Below are 21,703 nucleotides of genomic sequence, written 5' to 3'. Positions count from 1 at the left end.
TCAGTAGAGTGGAATAAAAAGCCTGGTCTTGCCTCAGGGCATGTTAACAAATCTTAAACCCTGATGCTGATTCACTGACACATAAATAAATAAGAGATGAGAAGCCACGAGAGCAATGAGAACGCTCTAGAGGACGACTCGAGGAAATGACAGTCACTCAGGCAATGTTTTTTTTTTTCTCCAAAAACGAGAATGTTAAGGTTGCTGCCATAGTCACCTTTGGTCGAGAAATGAGGTTTAGCTTACATAGGGGAACGTACTGAGACAGCTAGAGGACTTGAAAGAGCTAGAGACTGCAGAACGAATGCTTACATTTCACAGCACGTCCACTTACATTGCCGAGATAACCTGCACAAAAGGATTTGAAAAGGGCTAAAGTGAAACCAGAGAAACCGTTACTTCAACATCTAATAGGAGGGAGGGTGCAAAGCAGCCACGATACTATAGATATCTATATTCGATTTACACATAACTGTCTTTCTCTGTATATCTTACAAGAGACAACTCTGGGCTACTCTGAACTCTGGGCTACTACAAAAAAAAAAAACCACACTTTTGATCATGTCTTCTAATTAATGTCCAGTTAATGATGAACATACCGCTCATCATTAACGGTCTCCGTAATGAGCGGTACGCCACAGGCTGCTTTTTTCTTCCTTTAACTCTGTAACTTTCCTAATGCTTCATATTTCCTTTCCGTGATCAGCGCAGGCGAACGTGTGAAACGATGATAAACGGCAAAGCAGCGAACTTGTGAAACGGTACGAAATTAGTACAATGCGCCAACTATCTGTTCATAACTCAGTGCGCTTTTTTAATTTTCAGAAAAAGCCTTAAGAAAGTTGACTCGTCTCTCAAACTAATGTATTCACATTATTGCATATTGGCACTTAGTGAAACAGAACCATTTTAATTCCCAGAGTAATGCAGTGTCTCATTAATATATTATAGTGTGAGAAAGCATATTAAGCCTGGGAAATGGAGAAGGCAGCTGGTCATGGAAAGCTGATAATAACACAGCAACTGCAACGTGTTTCTCCGCTCTATTATTTTAATATTGCACAGCGAATTTGGATTAAACCCGGTAGAGACAGTCGCACGCCATCGTGACACCACACCAAGTGGAACGTTGCTAGATAAGAAGGTTTGTAGCTCCAGCACAGCAATGATTTCGGTGGCTGAATAACAAGATCACAAGTCTTCGCATGCAACTTCTCTGAAAAGCGACAATAAACTATTTGTTTTTCTATTTGTTTTCACAACAAAACACTTCAGGAAGTAGTTTCTTCCATTGGCCACCTGAGTTAGGGGTAAAGAAGATATTTGTTCTTGAACGTGGCTTAGAGAAAGCAATACATACTGTAGTCCATTTGTGGATTTTAGACGTTTGTGATTGTTGCGGCCAAGCAGAGGATTCTTCTTTTAAACTCCTACTTCTTTTAAACTCTCCTGTGAGAGCCGTTCTCATGTTTGACTCATGCCATTCAAAGAGGGTTTGGCTGAATGAGTGTTGAGATGATGTCTTGGCCCGGCAGAAAATCTCCTCAGATTATCATGCAGTTTGCTAAATTTTGTTTTCATTTCCATTTTCAGAATACAGTCAAATCCTTAAATCTCATATCTGGATCGCAGCTCCAATCCAGCTCTTTGCCTTCAGATACTCACTTCCTGTGATGTCAGTTTTTTTTCCTCTTTTCTTTTCTATAAGTTCCCTTGGAGAGACATCAATCAATTTATACTTATATGATATAGACTTTTTACAGATATAGATATCTATAATCAAGATAAAGTCTTGATACTCAAAGTGCAAACCAAGCCCCAGGTGGTCCAGCGGCAGGATCACATGCTCTCATTTCCACGGCGTGGGTTCGATTCCTTTTAAGAAATGTATTGATTCGGATGTGAAACTTAAAGTGAACAAAACCATTGAAAGTGATGAGAAAGCCACCCACATTAATAAAAGCGTGTGCTTTATAATCTTAAAACAATCCAGATTAAAACTTTGTTCTAATCCTGAAACATACATAAATAGACTTACAATTTATACAACTGAGGGTTAAGGTCCCTGCTCAGTGGTAGTTTGTCAGACCTGGGATTCAAACCCATGACCTTCCAGTCAGTAGTCCAACACCCTAACCACTAGGCTACCACATCCCTCATATCACTTGCCACGTGTTACCATCAGATTTCTGTTTCTCGACACCGGTTTAAACAAAACATCCTCATAACCTGTCACTCATCTGTCTGAGCAACCCTTACACACGTATAGACCTCGCTGTTTCTCTTTCTCTCTAGCAAAATATGACCGTATTATATCTCCTCAATAAAACTAATGAAGCAAATATTTCTAGGTAAGAAATTTGAATGCGGTCTCACAGTCTTAACAACAGCCACTTCATCAAATTTATTGACCCCCATCCTGCTGCTCGTACGCTGGTGTTTTTCTTTTCCTCTCTTTCTGCGACACACACACACACACACACACACACACACACACACATACAGTATAGATATACACCTAGACAAACACATAATTAACTAGAATACTTCATCATAATCAGATCAATGAACTTAATAAAGCAAGTATTTGAAGTTAATAAAGAAGAGTGTACTCGTACAGCCTTACTTTAAAAACACGCACTTCATCAGTGAACGGGTCATTTCCGAGAGTCATGCCAATAACCAGCCATCACATAAAGGCCAAACTACTGAAATAATAATGAGCAAAATGCAGTAGTGACTGATGATGCGGTTGCTAAATTAATGATCAACCATTAAGGCTCCATTGATTTGTGACATTATTAAGTGGAAGGCTTCTGTTCAGCTAAGCACTGATTCTGAAAGCCTGTAAATGCAGCTCAAGCGGCACAAAATCAGATGCATGGAGGCATATGGAAATAATTAAATGGGCTGGTGTGCCTAAGATCCTGTGTCATTTGAAGGAAATAAGACATTAATATAGCTAGTTTGGGCATGCGGGTAAAATAAATCCACATCGGATAGCTTGATTTTTTCTTTAAAACACACGGGAATACACAGACACAGTTATGTATAAGGGAAACTATAACTGGATTGTACTAAATTACTCCAAATTAAGACACTGGACTATTTAAGACATTAGTCTCTAACTGGATACTTTTAATTACCCCAGATTAAGCCATTAGACTATTTTAGACATTAGTCTCCAATTGGATTCTTTTAATTAATCCAGATTAAGACATTAGACTATTTGAGACATTAATCTATAACTCGATCCTTTTAATTAACCCAGATTAAGACTTTAATACTATTTGAGACATTAGTCTCCAAGTGGATTCTTTTAATTCATCCAGATTAAGACATTAGACTATTTGAGACATTAATTAGTCTATAACTATTTGAGACTCGACCCTTTTAATTAACCCAGATTAAGACTTTAATACTATTTGAGACATTAGTCTCCAAGTGGATTCTTTTAATTAATCCAGATTAAGACATTAGACTATTTGAGACATTAATCTATAACTCGATCCTTTTAATTAACCCAGATTAAGACTTTAATACTATTTGAGACATTAGTCTCCAAGTGGATTCTTTTAATTAATCCAGATTAAGACATTAGTCCATTTGAGACATTAATCTATAACTCGATTCTTTCAATTAATCCAGATTAAGACATTAGTCTATTTGAGACATTAATCTATAACTTGATCCTTTTAATTAACCCAGATTAAGACTTTAATACTATTTGAGACATTAGTCTCCAAGTGGATTCTTTTAATTCATCCAGATTAAGACATTAGTCTATTTGAGACATTAATCTATAACTCGATCATTTTAATTAACCCAGATTAAGACTTTAATACTATTTGAAACATTAGTCTCCAAGTGGATTCTTTTAATTCATCCAGATTAAGACATTAGTCTATTTGAGACATTAATCTATAACTCGATCATTTTAATTAACCCAGATTAAGACTTTAATACTATTTGAGACATTAGTCTCCAAGTGGATTCTTTTAATTCATCCAGATTAAGACATTAGTCTATTTGAGACATTAATCTATAACTCGATCCTTTTAATTAACCCAGATTAAGACATTAAACAAACTGGATTCTGTAAAATATTTGCCTATAAATGAATACTTTAAATTACTTCAGATTACATTTGGACTGGTATTTTTCATCCCGCTTCACATGAGCTGTCATTTAGAAGACGCATGCAGAACACGGTCGCAGGTGTAATGAACAGAAACGTGGTGGATTATTTATCATTCTTTCCATTAAATGTCTGTGGAGTAGAAACAAAAAGGAGAAAATCGAAGCATGCACCGGTGAAAAGATAGCCGACAGAACCTTAAACATAGTGTTCTTTTATTAGAGTGGAATGGAATTGCTACAGTATGGTAAAGCTATCAAAAAGAGCACTTAGGGACTTGAGAAAAATATCAGATACCACATAATCAGTCCATTATATTTGGGACATGACATGTGGAATGATGTCATCACAACACGCATTCAGCTAAAACTCTTGTAGACATGTGTAGAGCTATCAAAATAAATTAACTACACATGTCAACACTTCTAGGAGCTTAAAAGAAGAATCCTGTACTTGCAATTTTGCAAAATAAGCACAAAAAAATTGTAAAGTTTGAAAAGAGCTGCAGCAAAATCAAGTATTTTGGCCGCAACATTCATTCATTCATTCTCTACCGCTTATCCGAACTACCTCGGGTCACGGGGAGCCTGTCATTCTCAGGCGTCATTGGGCATAAAGGCAGGATACACCCTGGACGGAGTGCCAACCCATCACAGGGCACACACACACTCTCATTCACTCACGCAATCACACACTACGGACAATTTTCCAGATATGCCAATCAACCTACCATGCATGTCTTTGGACTGGGGGAGGAAACCGGAGTACCCGGAGAACACCCCCGAGGCACGGGGAGAACATGCAAACTCCACACACACAAGGCGGAGGCGGGAACAATCGCAATTGCCTTGGCCGTAACAATCGCAAAAAAAAAAAAAAGCTCTCAGAACTACTATCTGCCCTTCAGTGTATAACTGAGAGATTCACATCTCTCTCATTATCCCATGGATGATACGACGAGACCTCAGGACAGACTACATTACTCAACCTAAATCATATCACTGTTGAGTTTGTTTTTTTTAAAGATATCACATTTCAGCCCTTCTACAGTATCTAACATCACAACCCATCATCACCGAGCGCATGGTGCCAAACATGAAATGTAGATAAGAGGTGAGAGGATCATCTTATTGCTCAGCTGTGAACATCAAGCTACATAACATCTCTATCTCTAAAAATGATAGTTTAGTCCAAGTTTCCTCGGCTCTTATCACAAGGTCATGTTTAACACTGGCCTTACTTTCTCTACCAGCTGAGCTTTTCCAAAGCTACACCCTGGCTTCAGGGAAACGAATCCCTAGAACACTATAATATTTACACTGTGCCTATAACGATGCTTTATGGGATGTTTTACTTCCAAAAAAAAAAAAAATTAATTTACACGACCAGGGTGGATGTAAGTAAGTGAAAGGAGAACATGTAGAGAACGATTTTATACTTTATTCATCCTCTTAATGACTGCGTGTCAAGGTGACTTCCCTCACAGAGCTTTTATAGGATCTATTTTAACCAAGGTGTCATGCTAAACAAGGGCACAGCAGAAGATAATTGCCAGTCTGGTTAAAAAAAAATATTTTACCAAATTTTTAATACATGCTCCTATTACAAATGTAATTACAATTACAGTGTCAGGAGAAGAAAACAAGGACGTTTGAATAGTTTTGTGTTATAGTGGTGTGAAAAAGTGTTTGCCCTCTTCCTGATTTTTTATTCTTTTTTTTTGGCACGTTTGTCACACGTGTTCATCAAACAAATTTAAATATTAGTCAACGATAACACAATAAACACAACATGCAGTTTTTAAATGTTAAAGATTAAAGGTTTTTATTATTAAGGGATTAAAATTAAAACAGTGACGTGACATACGGCTAAGTACGGTGACCCATACTCAGAATTTGTTCTCTGCATTTAACCCATCCAAAGTGCACACACACAGCAGTGAACACACACACACACCGTGAACACACACCCGGAGCAGCGGGCAGCCATTTATGCTGCAGCGCCCGGGGAGCAGTTGGGGGGTTCGGTGCCTTGCTCAAGGGCACCTCAGTCGTGGCCGGCCCGAGACTCGAACCCACAACCTTAGGGTTAAGAGTCAGACTCTCTAACCATTAGGCATTGACTTCCCCCGATTAGGCCACGACTTCCCCCGAGAAGATTACCCCAACTCGTCCAAGATGTCACAAAAGACCCGACAGCGACATCCAAAGAACTGCAGGCCTCACTTATCTCAGTTAAGGTCAGTGTTCATGACTCCACCATAAGAAAGAGACTGGGCAAAAATGGCGGAAAAAGAGTTCCAAGACATAAAGGCTTGTCTCAGGTTTGGCAGAAAATATCTTGATGATCCCCAACACTTTTGGGAAAATACTCTGTGGACTGACGAGACAAAAGTTGAACTTTTTGGAAGGTGTGTGTCCCATTACATCTGGTGTAAAAGTAACACTGCATTTCAGAAAAAAAAACATCATACCAACAGTAAAATATGCTGGTGGTAGTGTGATGGTCTGGGGCTAATGTGCTGCTTCAGGACCTGGAAGACATGCTGTGATAAATGAATCCATGAATTCTGCTGTCTAAGAAAAAATCCTGAAGGAAAATGTGCAGCCATCTGTTCGTGACCTCGAGCTGAAGCGAACTTGGGTTCTGCAGCAGGACAATGATCCAAAACACACCAGCAAATCCACCTCTGAACAAAATGAAGACTTTGGAGTGGCCTAGTCAAAGTCCTGACCTGAATCCTATTGAGATGCTGTGGCATGACCGTAAAAATCCGGTTCATGCTGAAAACCCTCCAGTGTAGCTGAATTACAACAATTCTGCAAAGATGAGTGGACCGAAATTCCTCCACAGCGCTGTAAATGACTCATTGCAAGTTATCGCAAACGCTTGATTGCAGTACTTGCTGCTAAGGGCAGCCCAAGCGGTTATTAGGATTAGGGGTAAGCACTTTTTCACACAGGTCCATGTTGGTTTGGATTTTGTTTTCCCTTAATAATAAAAACCTTCATTTAAAAACTGCATGTTGTGTTTACTTGTGTTATCTTTGACTAATATTTAAATTTGTTTGATAATCTGAAAAATAAATTGTGACGAACATGCAAAAAAAAAAATAAAAAATCAGGAAGGGGGTTAGAAGTCAAAATTTGTGTTAAATAAACAAACCCGGATTTCCTAATTATGCTGGTTTGTTGTAATGTGGTTGATGCACATCCAAGCACTTTTAATCAAAACGAATGTCATGACTGACTGATTGAATCTAATAATCATGCCTGGGAGCATAACATTGGCTCAATCAATCGCTCACACGTCTGTCATCATGACCACAAAGAGGAACAGCCGCGTCAATTTAGCATTATGCAAAAAGGCATGAAGTTAATTCTTCATTACACATTTAGAAGCTATGCTTGGTCAAAATGGATTCCTTGGCACAACTTGCTTGCCAGCTAAGCATTTTTCTTTTGTCTCGGTCATCTTGTTAGGAACTGACAAATGCAAATGTGAGACGGACTTCAGGAGCACTTCCGAGAAAACGACGACGCCTGTTGCCGAAATGCAGCATGGTGCTTTTATTTTTTTTGCTTGTTTGGCTCAGGCATTATAAATAAGAATGACAGCTATCGTGAGACGTGCTATCTGCTCGAAACATTTCTGCAACTGCTTAAACAATTCTGAAAGCAATTTGAAAGCAGAGCGTTGTTGCTTTCTGGGTTTACTTCATGCTGTTTTATAGCTGCCTTATGGGTTATTTTGAGCTACAATCCAGTCCAACAGCAAAACCACAGTAATTACAAGCTCTGTATGGATTTTTGGACAGGAGTGCCATGGAGCCTTGGACCTCAAACTGAACAAAGATGAAGGGTTAAGACAAGGCAGGGTTGCACATGGACCAGATTTGAGGTTTTTCCTTTTGGCAAATGGAAAGTGGAAAAGCTTTGGATGTAAAGCCTCCTCAAGCTTCTGAGTCTAAACCAGCCACATTGCGTGCAGCTTCAATGTGTGGAAGAGGTCATGCTTTCTGTAGACCACACAAATTGATCCATTACTGCTGAGAGTTATCTGAAGTTCTGCCATTTCTTCCATTCATATATTTAGTTTATTAAGGAATGCTTCTTAGTTTGGTGTGCTGGGGTTTCTAGCAAAATCCCAACCTTGGTTTGGTGAGATATATACAGCTAGCTCAAAATTACAGCCTTGCTGTGCAGGAAGGCGCTCACATATGTTTTAAGTATATACTGTATGAATGTATGGGATTCTGTGCAAGGGACTATAGGATGGAGCACATTTAAAGAAAAAAATCCCTTTCATACTGTAAGTGTAGAGTTTAGTCTTATTTGAATAAAAATGTGCTGCCTTCTCAATGCAGTGACAAACAAAGTTCTGACCAAAACATGACTAAGCGGTTTTAAACAATTGAGCTCAGAATACGATTTGACCCCGAAAGTCAAAGAATGTGTGCCATTGTCAAGAAGCTTTGAACTTTGGCTTTCCTCACTTCTGTAATTCACTGGGCTTTTTGAAACAACACATTCATTCATTCATTCATCTCCTACCGCTTATCCGAACTACCTCGGGTCACGGGGAGGCTGTGTCTATCTCAGGCGTCATTGGGCATCAAGGGGGCACGTGGGCTTAGTGGTTACCACGTTCGCCTCACACCTCCAGGGTTGGGGGTTCGATTCCTGCCTCCGCCTTGTGTGTGTGGAGTTTGCATGTTCTCCCCGTGCCTCAGGGGTTTCCTCCGGGTACTCCGGTTTCCTCCCCCGGTCCAAAGACATGCATGGTAAGTTGATTGGCATCTCTGGAAAAGTTGTCCGTAGTGCGTGACTGAATGAGAGTGTGTGTGCCCTGCGATGGGTTGGCACTCCGTCCAGGGTGTATCCTGCCTTGATGCCCGATGACGCCTGAGACCAGCACAGGCTCCCCGTGACCCGAGGTAGTTCGGATAAGCGGTAGAAAATGAATGAATGAATATTTTCTATGGATGGGAATCAAAGAACAAACCCGAACTTAAGAGATATTTGTATCTTGAGCACTTGGGCTGCTTTTTTGTCTTAAAATCTCTCTAAATGTTCTTTTGGCATGTGATGCATGGTTTATGAATGGCAGGCTTTAACCCTTTTTTACTAGTTCACTGGTGTTTTATTCCACCGGTGGAAATAAATCGACTTATTGGACGTTTTCATTTGGTATAAACAAACAAATTGTTTTCTCACCGCAAGCCTGATAAAACGAGTCAAGACTCTGTTGACTGATGCTGGTTAACTCTGTTGGCTTTGCCGGTTGACAATAACTCCTTCAATTTTTTAGATGCTTGTGAAGTACTTGAGAGCAGAAATTGGTGTGATATCACTTTGAAGATAGAAACATTTGTGTGGGGAAAAAAAAACTATCCGTTTATGTTTTTTGAAAATGTTCTATGAATATATTGCCTCTAGTAGGCGCTGGAAAAATAGAACCACTTCTGAAAAGCCCTGAGTGTCTACTTTCATATGAGCCTTTTAGGACCACTGTTGAGTATGAAAAGACAAAAAAATTCGATGCTGAACCAGGACACAACAAAATAGGTGCAAATTCCATTTCTTTGGCTTCAGAATCTATGCAGGATCTATCGGTCCTTACTAGACGGATCAGAAAAAAAACAAAAAAAAACAGATGAATCTATTTGATTCAAAGGTAGACACATTTTTAGCCATGTCTAATAGGTGGGATATTATTACTATTAGTAGAATCTGCTGATGTTGTCCTTGACAACCACATATTGTGACTCTGAAATAGCCTTTTTGTAAGACTATGAAAAGTTTGTATCCATCTCACAGCTTTTGCGCTCTTCTGTCACACAGAGCATCATGAATAAGGCCTACTTTGGCTCCGTAAGGGTTAGAAAAGCGTGGGAAGTTGGTAGAATGATGTGCTCATTACCCACCTTCTCGCCATCTTCCAGGAGGTGCGGCTCTGCTCTGTTCTGTTTACTGCACATCTCTCTAACTCTGTGTAAATTATTCTCTCCCTCTCTACGGCCACGTCCCTACAGACCGTGTTCTGGAAATAATGTACTCGTCCTCAATCTCGATCTGAACACCCAAGATGTTTGCCTGTGCGCAAGAGGTCACAGAAATCCTCAAAGTAGGACAAGATTCAATGTCTGCAATTTGCCCGGAGGACAAAGATAATGAGGATGATTAACCCTATCAAGCCACACTGTTATATCTTTTTCCTTTTGTTTCAGATATTTCTTTTGACACATCTAACAGGACAAAAAAACTCTTGATGGTCTGTGCATTAACCCTAAGAGACAGGTCTATCCTGGGCTGAAAAGGAGGTTTATTGATTTCATCTTTGTTACTTGTCTAAATGGCGTAGTCCTTTTGCCTCTGTTCTGCGTTCCGTTTGTTCGCTTTTCCTTTTCCTTTGATTACTTTCCTCAGCACTAAGGCTAAATATTACACACTTCCTGTTAGCAATCAATCATCTCCCCCCCTTTCCTCATTCTACAGCCTCTCAGAGTAATTAGAAAAGAAATCGGGTGAAGGTACTGTATGTGAAAAACATTCACATGAACAGCATGGGAGTCGTACATCAAAAAACACGGGCATATTTCAGCGTCTGGCAGGAGAATGACAGGCTAATATTCAGAACATGCTGCAATGCACGTGTGTGTATCTGGCAGAGTGTGAGATGCTAAAACCTTTTTGGGAAGATAAGGTCTGCTCTGAACTGCCCTGCTGCTGATGAGACCAGATGGTGGTCTCATTAAAGAAATTACAGTAAAGCTTGATTCAGAAAGTGGCACGTGAAGCATGGGATCATTATGCCATGCCACGAGTCCAAAAGATTTCCAAATATTTTTTATTACCTCACAATTCTGACTGAGCTCTTCAATTCATAATGGAGCATACAATTTAACTTAAACTTTTGTTGTTCAAAGGAACAATTTGACTTCATTTAAAGCAATAAAAAAATTGATAAATAAATAAATAAATAAAAATAAATAAAAATTATATATATATATATATATATATATATATATATATATATATATATATATATTTTTATTTATTTATTTATTTATTTATTTATTTTTTAATAACTTTTTTTTTTTTTATATAAGCTTACATATTACCAAGATTGCAGAATTACTAAATGTGCAATGACCTCCAAAGCCCCAGCATCTTTCTTAAATAGATATGATTTATTAATGTTTGGAGATGTCTGCAGCAGCGCTTGTTCCAGTAAAACCACAGAAATCAGAACAGGGACCTGCAAGGAATAAAAGGCAGCTTTCCCATTTTTCTAGAATATCACTTACCCAATAGTAAGCGTGATGCACTACAGTATATGGACAAAAGTTTGTAGACGCCTGACCCCATGTGCTTTTTGAACATCACTTTCTAGATTGAATTCCCCTTTGAAATTATAATAAGCTCCACTTCTCCACTTCTTCCCACTAGATTTTGCAGTGTGGCTATTGGGATTTCCTCTACAAATCGCTGTGGATTTGTACTCATTTAGCCACAAAGGTATTAGTGAGGTCGGGTACTGATGTGAAGTAAGAAAGCCTGGTGCACAGTCGGCACTCCTGTTCATCCCAAAGGGGTGCGTTAATACAGACTAATGCTACATTTTCACACACGCAGTGATTTTATCGCTGCAAGTCTCCAGACGCTGTACTACAGTATGAAGTCGGTAGACGCTTTGTCACTGAGCGACTGCATGTGTGAATGTACTGTAGCATAAGGAAAATAAACCAATATATCATTAATATCCAGTTCTATATAAGTTCTTAATGTGACACGACTGTTTATGCCATTGATAAAACACAGCTAATAGTTTGACTATGAAGCTGTAGTGTATGCTCTGTGTTTCGCACATAAAATATTTTGGTTAGTGTCTTATTTTTTTTAAAGCGAGATTGTTCATTGGTTTATTTACTAATAAATCCATCTAGTAAAGATATACCGTCAAGTCAAATTAAATAAATACTCAGCTCCTGGTTGTTCAACCAAATTATCTGCTGGAGAACTGCGAATAAAACAAACACAAAAACAACAATATAGCTGGGCCATAAATTCTGCTTGTCCCAAGCATGCAGAATACTGATTTGTCCAAATGTCTTATTAACTGTCCAACTGTTTTCTCTGTAGGTTCTGTGGCATGATTGACATGTGTCCTTTATCCAGTTCAAGATCTGTGTCATATCAGTCAACAGCACATACACTAAAAAACCTGCACTGTGATATTCATTGATCGTTAGTAAAGTGCTTTATTCTTTTAGGATCAATGGCTTTTAAGTATAGGAAACACCACAATTGGGACACATTTACATTTACAGCATTTAGCAGATGCCCTTATCCAGAGCAACTTACATTTTATACAACTGAACAATTGAGGGTTAAGGGCCTTGCTCAGGGGCCCAGCAGTGGGAACCTGGTGGACGTAGGAATCGAACTCACAACCTTTCAATTGGTAGCCGAACACCTTAACCACTAGGCTACCACATCCACCACAGGGACACCACAGTGAAACATGCACATATGCATTCACACCTCGGGGCAATTTAGCCCATTAGGATGATTTTAGGGGTAGAAGGAAATTGGAGAACCTGAAGAAATCCATGGGAAGACAAGATGGACATGTGACAAACAGACACTGAAAGTTACAGCGGCGTGGGAACATGGTGGCTCGGTGGACAAGGCGCTGGGTTACTGATGAGAAGGTCAGGGTTCAAGCCTCCAAACTGCTATCCATGTTCTTCCCTTGAGCAAGGCCCTTAGCCCCACCTGCTCCAGGGGTGCCACCGCCCCATGTGTGTCTGTACTCTGACCCCAGCTTGATAATAAGCTGGGATATGCTAAGACCCTCATTTGGGATATGCAAAAAAAAAAGAATTCCGCTGTGATGTAATGTATGTGTGACGATAATAAAGGCTTCTATTCCCCAAGTTCATTCATTTATTCATATATAGAGGCCCAAATCCAGGGACAGTAGAGCTGTGAGCTCTACTGAATGCATTGCCAATTCTTTGCAAACAGCATTTTGAAATTAAAATCATTACAGTGTGGATTTTACATCTGGTGGTTGTTGAGAAAATTGAACATGCCCTTTCGTCTGTAATTTAATCACAGCCAATCTAAACTGGCTCGAACAGTCAATCAGATGATAGAACAATGTTAATCTGAGTACTTTTTTGTTTTTCCTTTGGACCATGATATTGCTGCACACCCTAAAGGAAACACAGTAGTTTTTACTGTCAGTTTGCTCACACAGTTGAACTGAATTGGTAGAATACAAATTAAACATACACACATACACAAAAAAAAACCCCACAAGATAGAGACAACCTGGAGATAAGATGGAGATAATCATTACTCACTGCTTATCCTACACACCTGCGACCAGGTGATCAGCTTTAAAAGCCCAATCAGTGCACCATGTGCTTCCATTCCCCCTACTTAACACTAATCAGTGTGGAAAACCGATAGCAAACCATCTGTCCCACAATTAATAGCCTCTTGCCCTTATGAGCTCCTGCAACCACCAGGTGCCACCATGCAAAATCCTTCTAATGGCCTTAATCAATGTGTCAAAAGTCTTGCTGCCTCAAGGACTCCTCAGGAAAGCAAGCTGATCCTGTGGGTGCTGAGTGAGAATGGTGAGGGCTTTGACAGGCTCTGGTAAATGAGATTATGATAACTGGTGCAGAGACTGTGGTTAGAATCACAATAGCTGCATTGCAGGCACAAGTCCAAAGATGTACTTTTCTAAAAGTACCTTAGGGCTCTAAAGAGGTCAGACTATTTGTGGTGGTGCTCATTAGTCCAGGTGTATTTCACCAAGGAAGCACCTATAGATATAGGTACCATGCTCCACAATCAATCCAGTACAACAGCCTACTTCTTACTAAACTAACATTTCACATATAGGTGAGTCTCACTGATATGAAGAGAGAATGACCACCATGTGCCATCCTGACGAATACACACTGAACACTTTGCAAAAGGAAGTGCGCACTGAAAAAAATAGAACAGTGTTAAACGTATTAAAAACTCAAACATAGCCTACTACGACATGAGCTGAAATGACTTTCTGCTTTGATATGAAATTAATAACTCTTCCTGTTACTGAGGATCACAAGACGATCACGAGTTGAGTCTTTTTAAACAATGAACTGAACTAATTAGGGATGCGGTTTCTCTGTGTTTGCTGACATACTAAATTAAATCTAGCTTGACTGCTAGATATCAAGCATTCAAAATACAAGAAAAATGCTTTCATATTTAGTGATTTACAAATGCTTAAGGGTTTTTAATCATATCTGGGATTTTCATTCACTTGCATTTTTTTAAACCTGGTTGAAAGCTGTAATTAAACACTTAGTCAAACTTTTTCTCTCAATCGCTCTTAAAAACCCAGTACAGTATGCAGTAATTGGTTTTGTATTGAGACCTCAGAGGAGTTTACGCAAAGAAAACACAAAAAAGACATTGCATTGATTGTGATATGACTGGTGAGACATAAAATCCCACTGAAACCTTGGTGACTCCTTGGGAAAAAAATAAAAACCGGGGAAATCTTACAAAGCACAAACGTGTGTGATGATATTGTTGTTGATATACAGTATACAAATGATTTTATATATATATATATATATATATATATATATATATATATATATACACACATATATATATATATATACTGTATACACACACACACACACATATATATACTGTATACACACACACACACACACACACACACATATATATATATATATATATATATATATATATATATATATATATATATATATATATATATATATAATGCAAGACTTGTGCCTGGAGATGCACAAAAGTTGCACATGCTCAGATAAATAGAAGAAACTAGGGACACAATATTACCACCATTATTCAGGTTGTTGTAATCTGATTTGTGTCTGTCTAAACAATCAGTACAAAAACAACCTTTATAACAAGGCATTATAAGCTGATTTATTTTCAAGCACATAGAAGCCTATGACATGTAAAACAAACCAGGTCCAGTAAGGATGTATTTTAGAAGCTGAAAGTGACTGAAATGCGTTTGGAGGTTTATGTGGCTGTGTTTGCAAACTATTGTGGTCTTCAGGGAGCATGCAAGAAGTCGATGCAGGAAATAAGTGGATGTGAATAAATGATCGAATTAGACATCAAGCCGTTTAAGGGGGACGGGTTGCCAGATTGGGTTAAGTTTACTGCGTTAACCTGGCACGAAGTGTAACTTCGGAAAAAAAATGTTTTATAATTCGAAAAAAAACAAACAAAAAAAAACATATACATATATATGACAAGCGTCAATTTTAAATCAATTTTAAGTGTGATAAAAAAAAGAGATCTGGCAACCTATCCAACAGGTTTTTTTTTCTCTGATTCCTGCTTGAGAAAGCAAATAGTCAATTAAAAATATAACGATACATTAAAAATTAATTAAATAAATAAATAAATAAAAGCCCTTACCACCCCCATATCCATCTGTTCGGTTGTGAGAGATGGAGCAGCGCGAGCGTGCGACGCCAACCAGAGGATAGGCACGAGGAGCATCACGAGATCAGACACAATCCAAACACTCCACTTGGAAAATGAATTAAGAGAACACATATCCACCGGGACCAGTTCACACGCACATCCAGAGCCGTGGCATACACGCCGGATTATATGTGCATTACGAGCTCGAGCTGACTGGGCTGAACAACCTCACTGTGGCGCGAGGACACGTGAAGCGCACGTAACACGTGAAGAACACATAACACGTGAAGCGCGCATCACGCAGAGCTGAGGAGAGACAGGACACAAAACAATTCATATCCGATAAGGGGGAAATGTTTCTGATGCTATGTATGTCCTGGTCATTCTGGAGTGCGCTGGAAGTCTCTCCAGGTACGCATGAGGGATTCTCAGTGCTGTCCTTCTCTATAAGATACTTTTCCGGTTAGTAAATGCGAGCGATCGTCAGTGAAGAAGCACGAGAAGGAATCCCGTTTAAAACTGAGCAGCTGCGCTCGAGCTCTTTCTTCTGCCGCGCGGCAAAGAGTGAGTGGCGCGCGCTGTGAGGGATCAGATACACCGCGCGCGCGCGCTTGTGTGTGTGTGTGAGTGAGAGTGTGTGTGTGTGTGTGTGTGTGTGTGCGTGCGCGCGCGCTGGGTGGTGGGGGTTGTGAGTGTGCGTGTATATATACAGTATATATATATATGGTTTATTATCTGGTATATTTGACAGTGTTGATGTTGTGGGGACATTTGCCTGGTCCCCACGATGAATACTGTTTTGTGTTTTCATTATTATTATTATTTTTATTTTTTTTTTATTTTTTTTTTTTTAAATAAAAAAAAGAAGCTTCAGTTACAGCTACAAAAGCTATTTTCCTCATGGAGCGCAGCCAAATGTCCCAACAAGGTCACTCACAAAGTCCTCAAAAAACTGTGCCCACATTTATACCCTTTGTTTTATAATCCTTGTGAGGACATACAATTTACATTACTATTATTGTAGCTAATTAATGTTGTGCTACACCTAAGTCTAGACAGAGAGAGAGATAGAGATAGATAGATGGAGAATGTATGTGGATGTGTTTGTATATGCTGTTGAGGAATGTTCCCTTTTGGATATAAATATTTGACAATTTTCACCTTGTGAGGACATTTTTTGTAACTTCTTGTAAACCAGTTTGTAAACATTTGGGAGGTCCCCACAAGGTTATTAAGACAAAGCGTGTGTGTGTGTGTGTGTGTGTGTGTGTGTGTGTGTGTGTGTGTGTGTGTGTGTGTGTGTGTGTGTTTGAGGTGTGTGTATGTGTGTGTGTGTTGTGTGTGTGTTTAAGGTGTCCCAAAATTTGCTCTGAGAAAGGACAAATCAGATGTCTCCTCTCATCAAGGGTATAGCTGTAACCACTGAGGTCACTCGAGGGTATGTTATAGTGAAACAGTCTTCCAGAGCTGGATGTGGATTAGAAACTCAAGGGCTCTGCACTACACAAAGTGTACAATTACTAACAGTGCCGACTCGTTGCTATGCGCATGTGTCTTTATGCAATCCATCACTGTTAAAGAGCATAGCTGACAAGAAGTTATTCAGGTGCTGGACCAATTTCAAGACTGACCTGATAGACAGTGTTTTTGCTTATACAAGTGTGTCAGGTGCCGAACCATTGCCACGATTTATGAAGAGTGTATTCGCATACTGATTACACACACTGGTATTGTTGGTCAGTTTGTAGCCATTTTTTTCCCCTGAAAAATTTGTGTTTACTTCTTATAGTATCAGATAGGCACCAATAAGAGACAATACAACAAAATACAAGAAGGATGTTGAAAGGGATGATTTAAAAAAAATATATTTAATCTGCAATCGGTTTGATGTACAATACAGGGAGTGCAGAATTATTAGGGAAGTTGTATTTTTGAGGATTAATTTTATTATTGAACAACAACCATGTTCTCAATGAACCCAAAAAACTCATTAATAGCAAAGCTGAATATTTTTGGAAGTAGTTTTTAGTTTGTTTGTAGTTTTAGCTATTTTAGGAGGATATCTGTGTGTGCAGGTGACTATTACTGTGCATAATTATTAGGCAACTTAACAAAAAACAAATATATACCCATTTCAATTATTTATTTTCACCAGTGAAACCAATATTACATCTCAACATTCACTAATATACATTTCTGACATTCAAAAACAAAACAAAAACAAATCAGTGACCAATATAGCCACCTTTCTTTGCAAGGACACTCAAAAGCCTGCCATCCATGGATTCTGTCAGTGTTTTGATCTGTTCACCGTCAACATTGCGTGCAGCAGCAACCACAGCCTCCCAGACACTCTTCAGAGAGGTGTACTGTTTTCCCTCCTTGTAAATCTCACATTTGATGATGGACCACAGGTTCTCTATGGGGTTCAGATCAGGTGAACAAGGAGGCCATGTCATTAGTTTTTCTTCTTTTAGACCCTTTCTTGCCAGCCACGCTGTGGAGTACTTGGACGCGTGTGATGGAGCATTGTCCTGCATGAAAATCATGTTTTTCTTGAAGGATGCAGACTTCTTCCTGTACCACTGCTTGAAGAAGGTGTCTTCCAGAAACTGGCAGTAGGACTGGGAGTTGAGCTTGACCCCATCCTCAACCCGAAAAGGCCCCACAAGCTCATCTTTGATGATACCAGCCCAAACCAGTACTCCACCTCCACCTTGCTGGCGTCTCAGTCGGACTGGAGCTCTCTGCCCTTTACCGATCCAGCCACGAGCCCATCCATCTGGCCCATCAAGACTCACTCTCATTTCATCAGTCCATAAAACCTTAGAAAAATCAGTCTTCAGATATTTCTTGGCCCAGTCTTGACGTTTCAGCTTGTGTGTCTTGTTCAGTGGTGGTCGTTTTTCAGCCTTTCTTACCTTGGCCATGTCTCTGAGTATTGCACACCTTGTGCTTTTGGGCACTCCAGTGATGTTGCAGCTCTGAAATATGGCAAAACTGGTGGCAAGTGGCATCTTGGCAGCTGCACGCTTGACTTTTCTCAGTTCATGGGCAGTTATTTTGCGCCTTGGTTTTTCCACACGCTTCTTGCGACCCTGTTGACTATTTTGAATGAAACGCTTGATTGTTCGATGATCACGCTTCAGAAGCTTGGCAATTTTAAGAGTGCTGCATCCCTCTGCAAGATATCTCACTATTTTTGACTTTTCGGAGCCTGTCAAGTCCTTCTTTTGACCCATTTTGCCAAAGGAAAGGAAGTTGCCTAATAATTATGCACACCTGATATAGGGTGTAGATGTCATTAGACCACACCCCTTCTCATTACAGAGATGCACATCACCTAATATGCTTAATTGGTTGTAGGCTTTCGAGCCTATACAGCTTGGAGTAAGACAACATGCATAAAGAGGATGATGTGGTCAAAATACTCATTTGCCTAATAATTCTGCACTCCCTGTATACTAATAGGTCCATATTCAGTAGCTAGATATCTTAGTGTTTTCTTCTGCTACTGGCCACCATATTTAGGATCAAATTCCTGGCTTCAGTGCACAATGTAAACAAGGTGAAATGACACCTTGACACCAAGGTGAATGATGGCTAAAATGACACCTCTCAAGAGAACAAATAATTAGACCATAAAATAGATTATGAGCCTTACACACTCTTACCTGAAATGTTGCTGAAAACTGTGCACATTCAAGCAAATATCCTGTCAGCCAATGACGTGACAGCAGCACAATGCATGAAATCATACAGATCAAACGCTTCAGAACGTAGCATCAGACTTCAGAACGGGTAAAAATGTGTGGTGACAGACGAGATGGTATGAGTATTTCAGAAAGTGTTGAAGTCCTGGGAAACGAACAAATGATAAAAAAAAAACTTCAGTGGGTGGGTGATGAGAGAGGGAAGTTTATTTTAAATAATTACTCTTTACAGCTGTGGTAAGCAGAAAAGTATCTCAGAATGCACAGTACAATGAAAATTAAGGGGGTGTGCATGTGAATAGATAGATAGATAGATAGATAGATAGATAGATAGATAGATAGATAGATACTGACACAAGCATTCCCAGTTGTTCCTTAAAATAGCTAGCTAGCTCAAACAGCTGTCAGGCAGCATGACAGGGAGAATCTTTAAAACTTTAAACCTTATAAAGGAGAGATGAATAACATACTGAAGAAATAGATCCTCATCGAGCTCCTCATAACATCCAGGCTACATTTTAGTCCAACCTGTTGTGTTAACAATATAACCCCGTCACAGCTCTCCTCGATTCACCCTCCTCAGTTCCCTCAGTTTGACATTAAAATATAAAAGTTACAAAATTTTAGACTTGATTTTAGAGAAACTTTTTTCCACTTTTGGTAGAATATCATCATTTTCATCCTACAAAACGAATCAAGCGATAAACTATAATGAAAGAAATATCCTTTCAAAGTAAAACGATGAGGCTGACACAGGGGCCAAAGCTACTAAAGCTAGCATGTGAAATTCACTAATAACTTAATTTCTAATTAAATCCTTTATAAGCTTCCATGAGCTAGAATTTAATAACTTTCTATTAATTTTCAGTCGTGACTTAGTGACAGCAAATTATCGCCTGTCTTTGAGGACGCAGAAAGCTGAAACAGAACAGTTGCCACAGATGAAGAAAAATTACCGTCTGACATTGCAGGATGCCAAATTACAGTACGCCCAGCTGACAGAGAGGAGATACGACTTCGAACTGTCCTAATGAAGATCGGCATCCTGGGATGTATAGTAGTGAAGATATTTAGAAGCAAAGAGATTAATGATTGAGTAAATGGCGCAATAGTTGACTTGGAGAGAGGTATGAGTAAGGAGTGCTGCCGTCGCACACTTCAGTGCTTCGCCGGTGAAAAGTGGAGCCTAATCAATGTACGCTCATGACGGAATTGAGCATCCTTCAAAAAAGTGCAGCGACATCACTATTATTTTCTTTTCTGGGTTCTAATTCAAACAGATTATGCCCATTTCCTGTGCCATTAGAAACCTCAAATCTGATGGATCGCGATACTATTCTGACACTAGCGAAGTAAACATAGTTTAGAGACGGGCTTTGCAGAGTAAGCCGGAGCTGATGGGAATTAATTTCGTCATTTTTATATAGAACTTTCATCTTATGTCTCTTTGTAGTGATGGAGATGAAGCAGATGACATATCTGATGTTGCTTGCTCTGAAAGTAGCAATTATTTACCATGATATGTCTGAGCTATGAAAAGCTATACATCTCACACTTAAAAAACTTCTTATAAGTCAAATGATTACAGGATATTATATATTAAAACTAGAACGTACATTTCCTGAAGAAAATGTGAATGGTGCTTGCACTTGGCAAGTTCCCCTCATCGTGCTGAGTGTTTTGATATGTCACATGTCCATGTTGTGCAAATTATTTATTTTCACGTGAAATCACGTGACGTCATGTGACTTCATCAAAATACACATGAGGAAGTTCCCCTCATTGTTCTCAGTGTTTTGATATGTCACATGTCCATGTTGTAAAAACTGCGTCACAACCGGAAGGCCAGTCGGTACACCAATTTAAAAGTTTGTTCAGAGTATCACCCTAAAGGAGGTGGCCTAGTTTGGTGTAGATAGTTTGAAAGAGCTTGCCGAGTTATAAACCTCCAAAGTGTATAATGGGAGTCTATGGGGAAAAAAGGCCATTTTGAGACCCGGTACTGGAAGTACCGGTACTCGGATCGCTTATAAAAGTCATAGCACACCTCTCCTCAATGAGCCGGTCAATTTGACACGTCATTCATGGGTCTAGGACAAAAGCTGCGGGACAAGTTACGCGCCGAAGATTTGTCCGGAAGAGTATGCAGGACAGTAAGAATGATGCTTTGCAAGCACCATTAATAAGATTCTGTTATAGAAAAAAAATTATATTTCTTTCTAAAGGCTTCCGTCTTGGAAAATGTCCATTGCCAAAAAAAGTAGTTACAGCTTTTCCTCTAACTGTTACAAAGTGCTGACTCTGGAGAAGCTCTAAAAATATTAAACACATCCTAACAGAAACAA

At 39.3% G+C, this 21,703-nt stretch overlaps 1 protein-coding gene across 1 annotated transcript in view; it reads right to left on the bottom strand.

The window, feature by feature from the left end:
* mmp17a (matrix metallopeptidase 17a) overlaps positions 1 to 16,182 on the bottom strand; it is a 94,308-nt gene extending 78,126 nt beyond the window's left edge. Inside the window, exon 1 of the mRNA XM_060890897.1 lies at positions 15,637 to 16,182. Within this exon, the coding sequence (XP_060746880.1) occupies positions 15,637 to 15,777 (141 nt within the window). The 5' untranslated portion in view covers positions 15,778 to 16,182. The remainder of the gene's footprint in view (positions 1 to 15,636) is intronic.
* Positions 16,183 to 21,703: the final 5,521 nt, after the last annotated feature.

The sequence above is a fragment of the Tachysurus vachellii genome, chromosome 17, assembly GCF_030014155.1.
Source record: "Tachysurus vachellii isolate PV-2020 chromosome 17, HZAU_Pvac_v1, whole genome shotgun sequence".
NCBI lineage: Eukaryota > Metazoa > Chordata > Actinopteri > Siluriformes > Bagridae > Tachysurus > Tachysurus vachellii.
The sequence above is the reverse complement of the archived record's forward strand: the minus strand, read 5'-3'. Positions and strand labels throughout refer to the sequence as shown.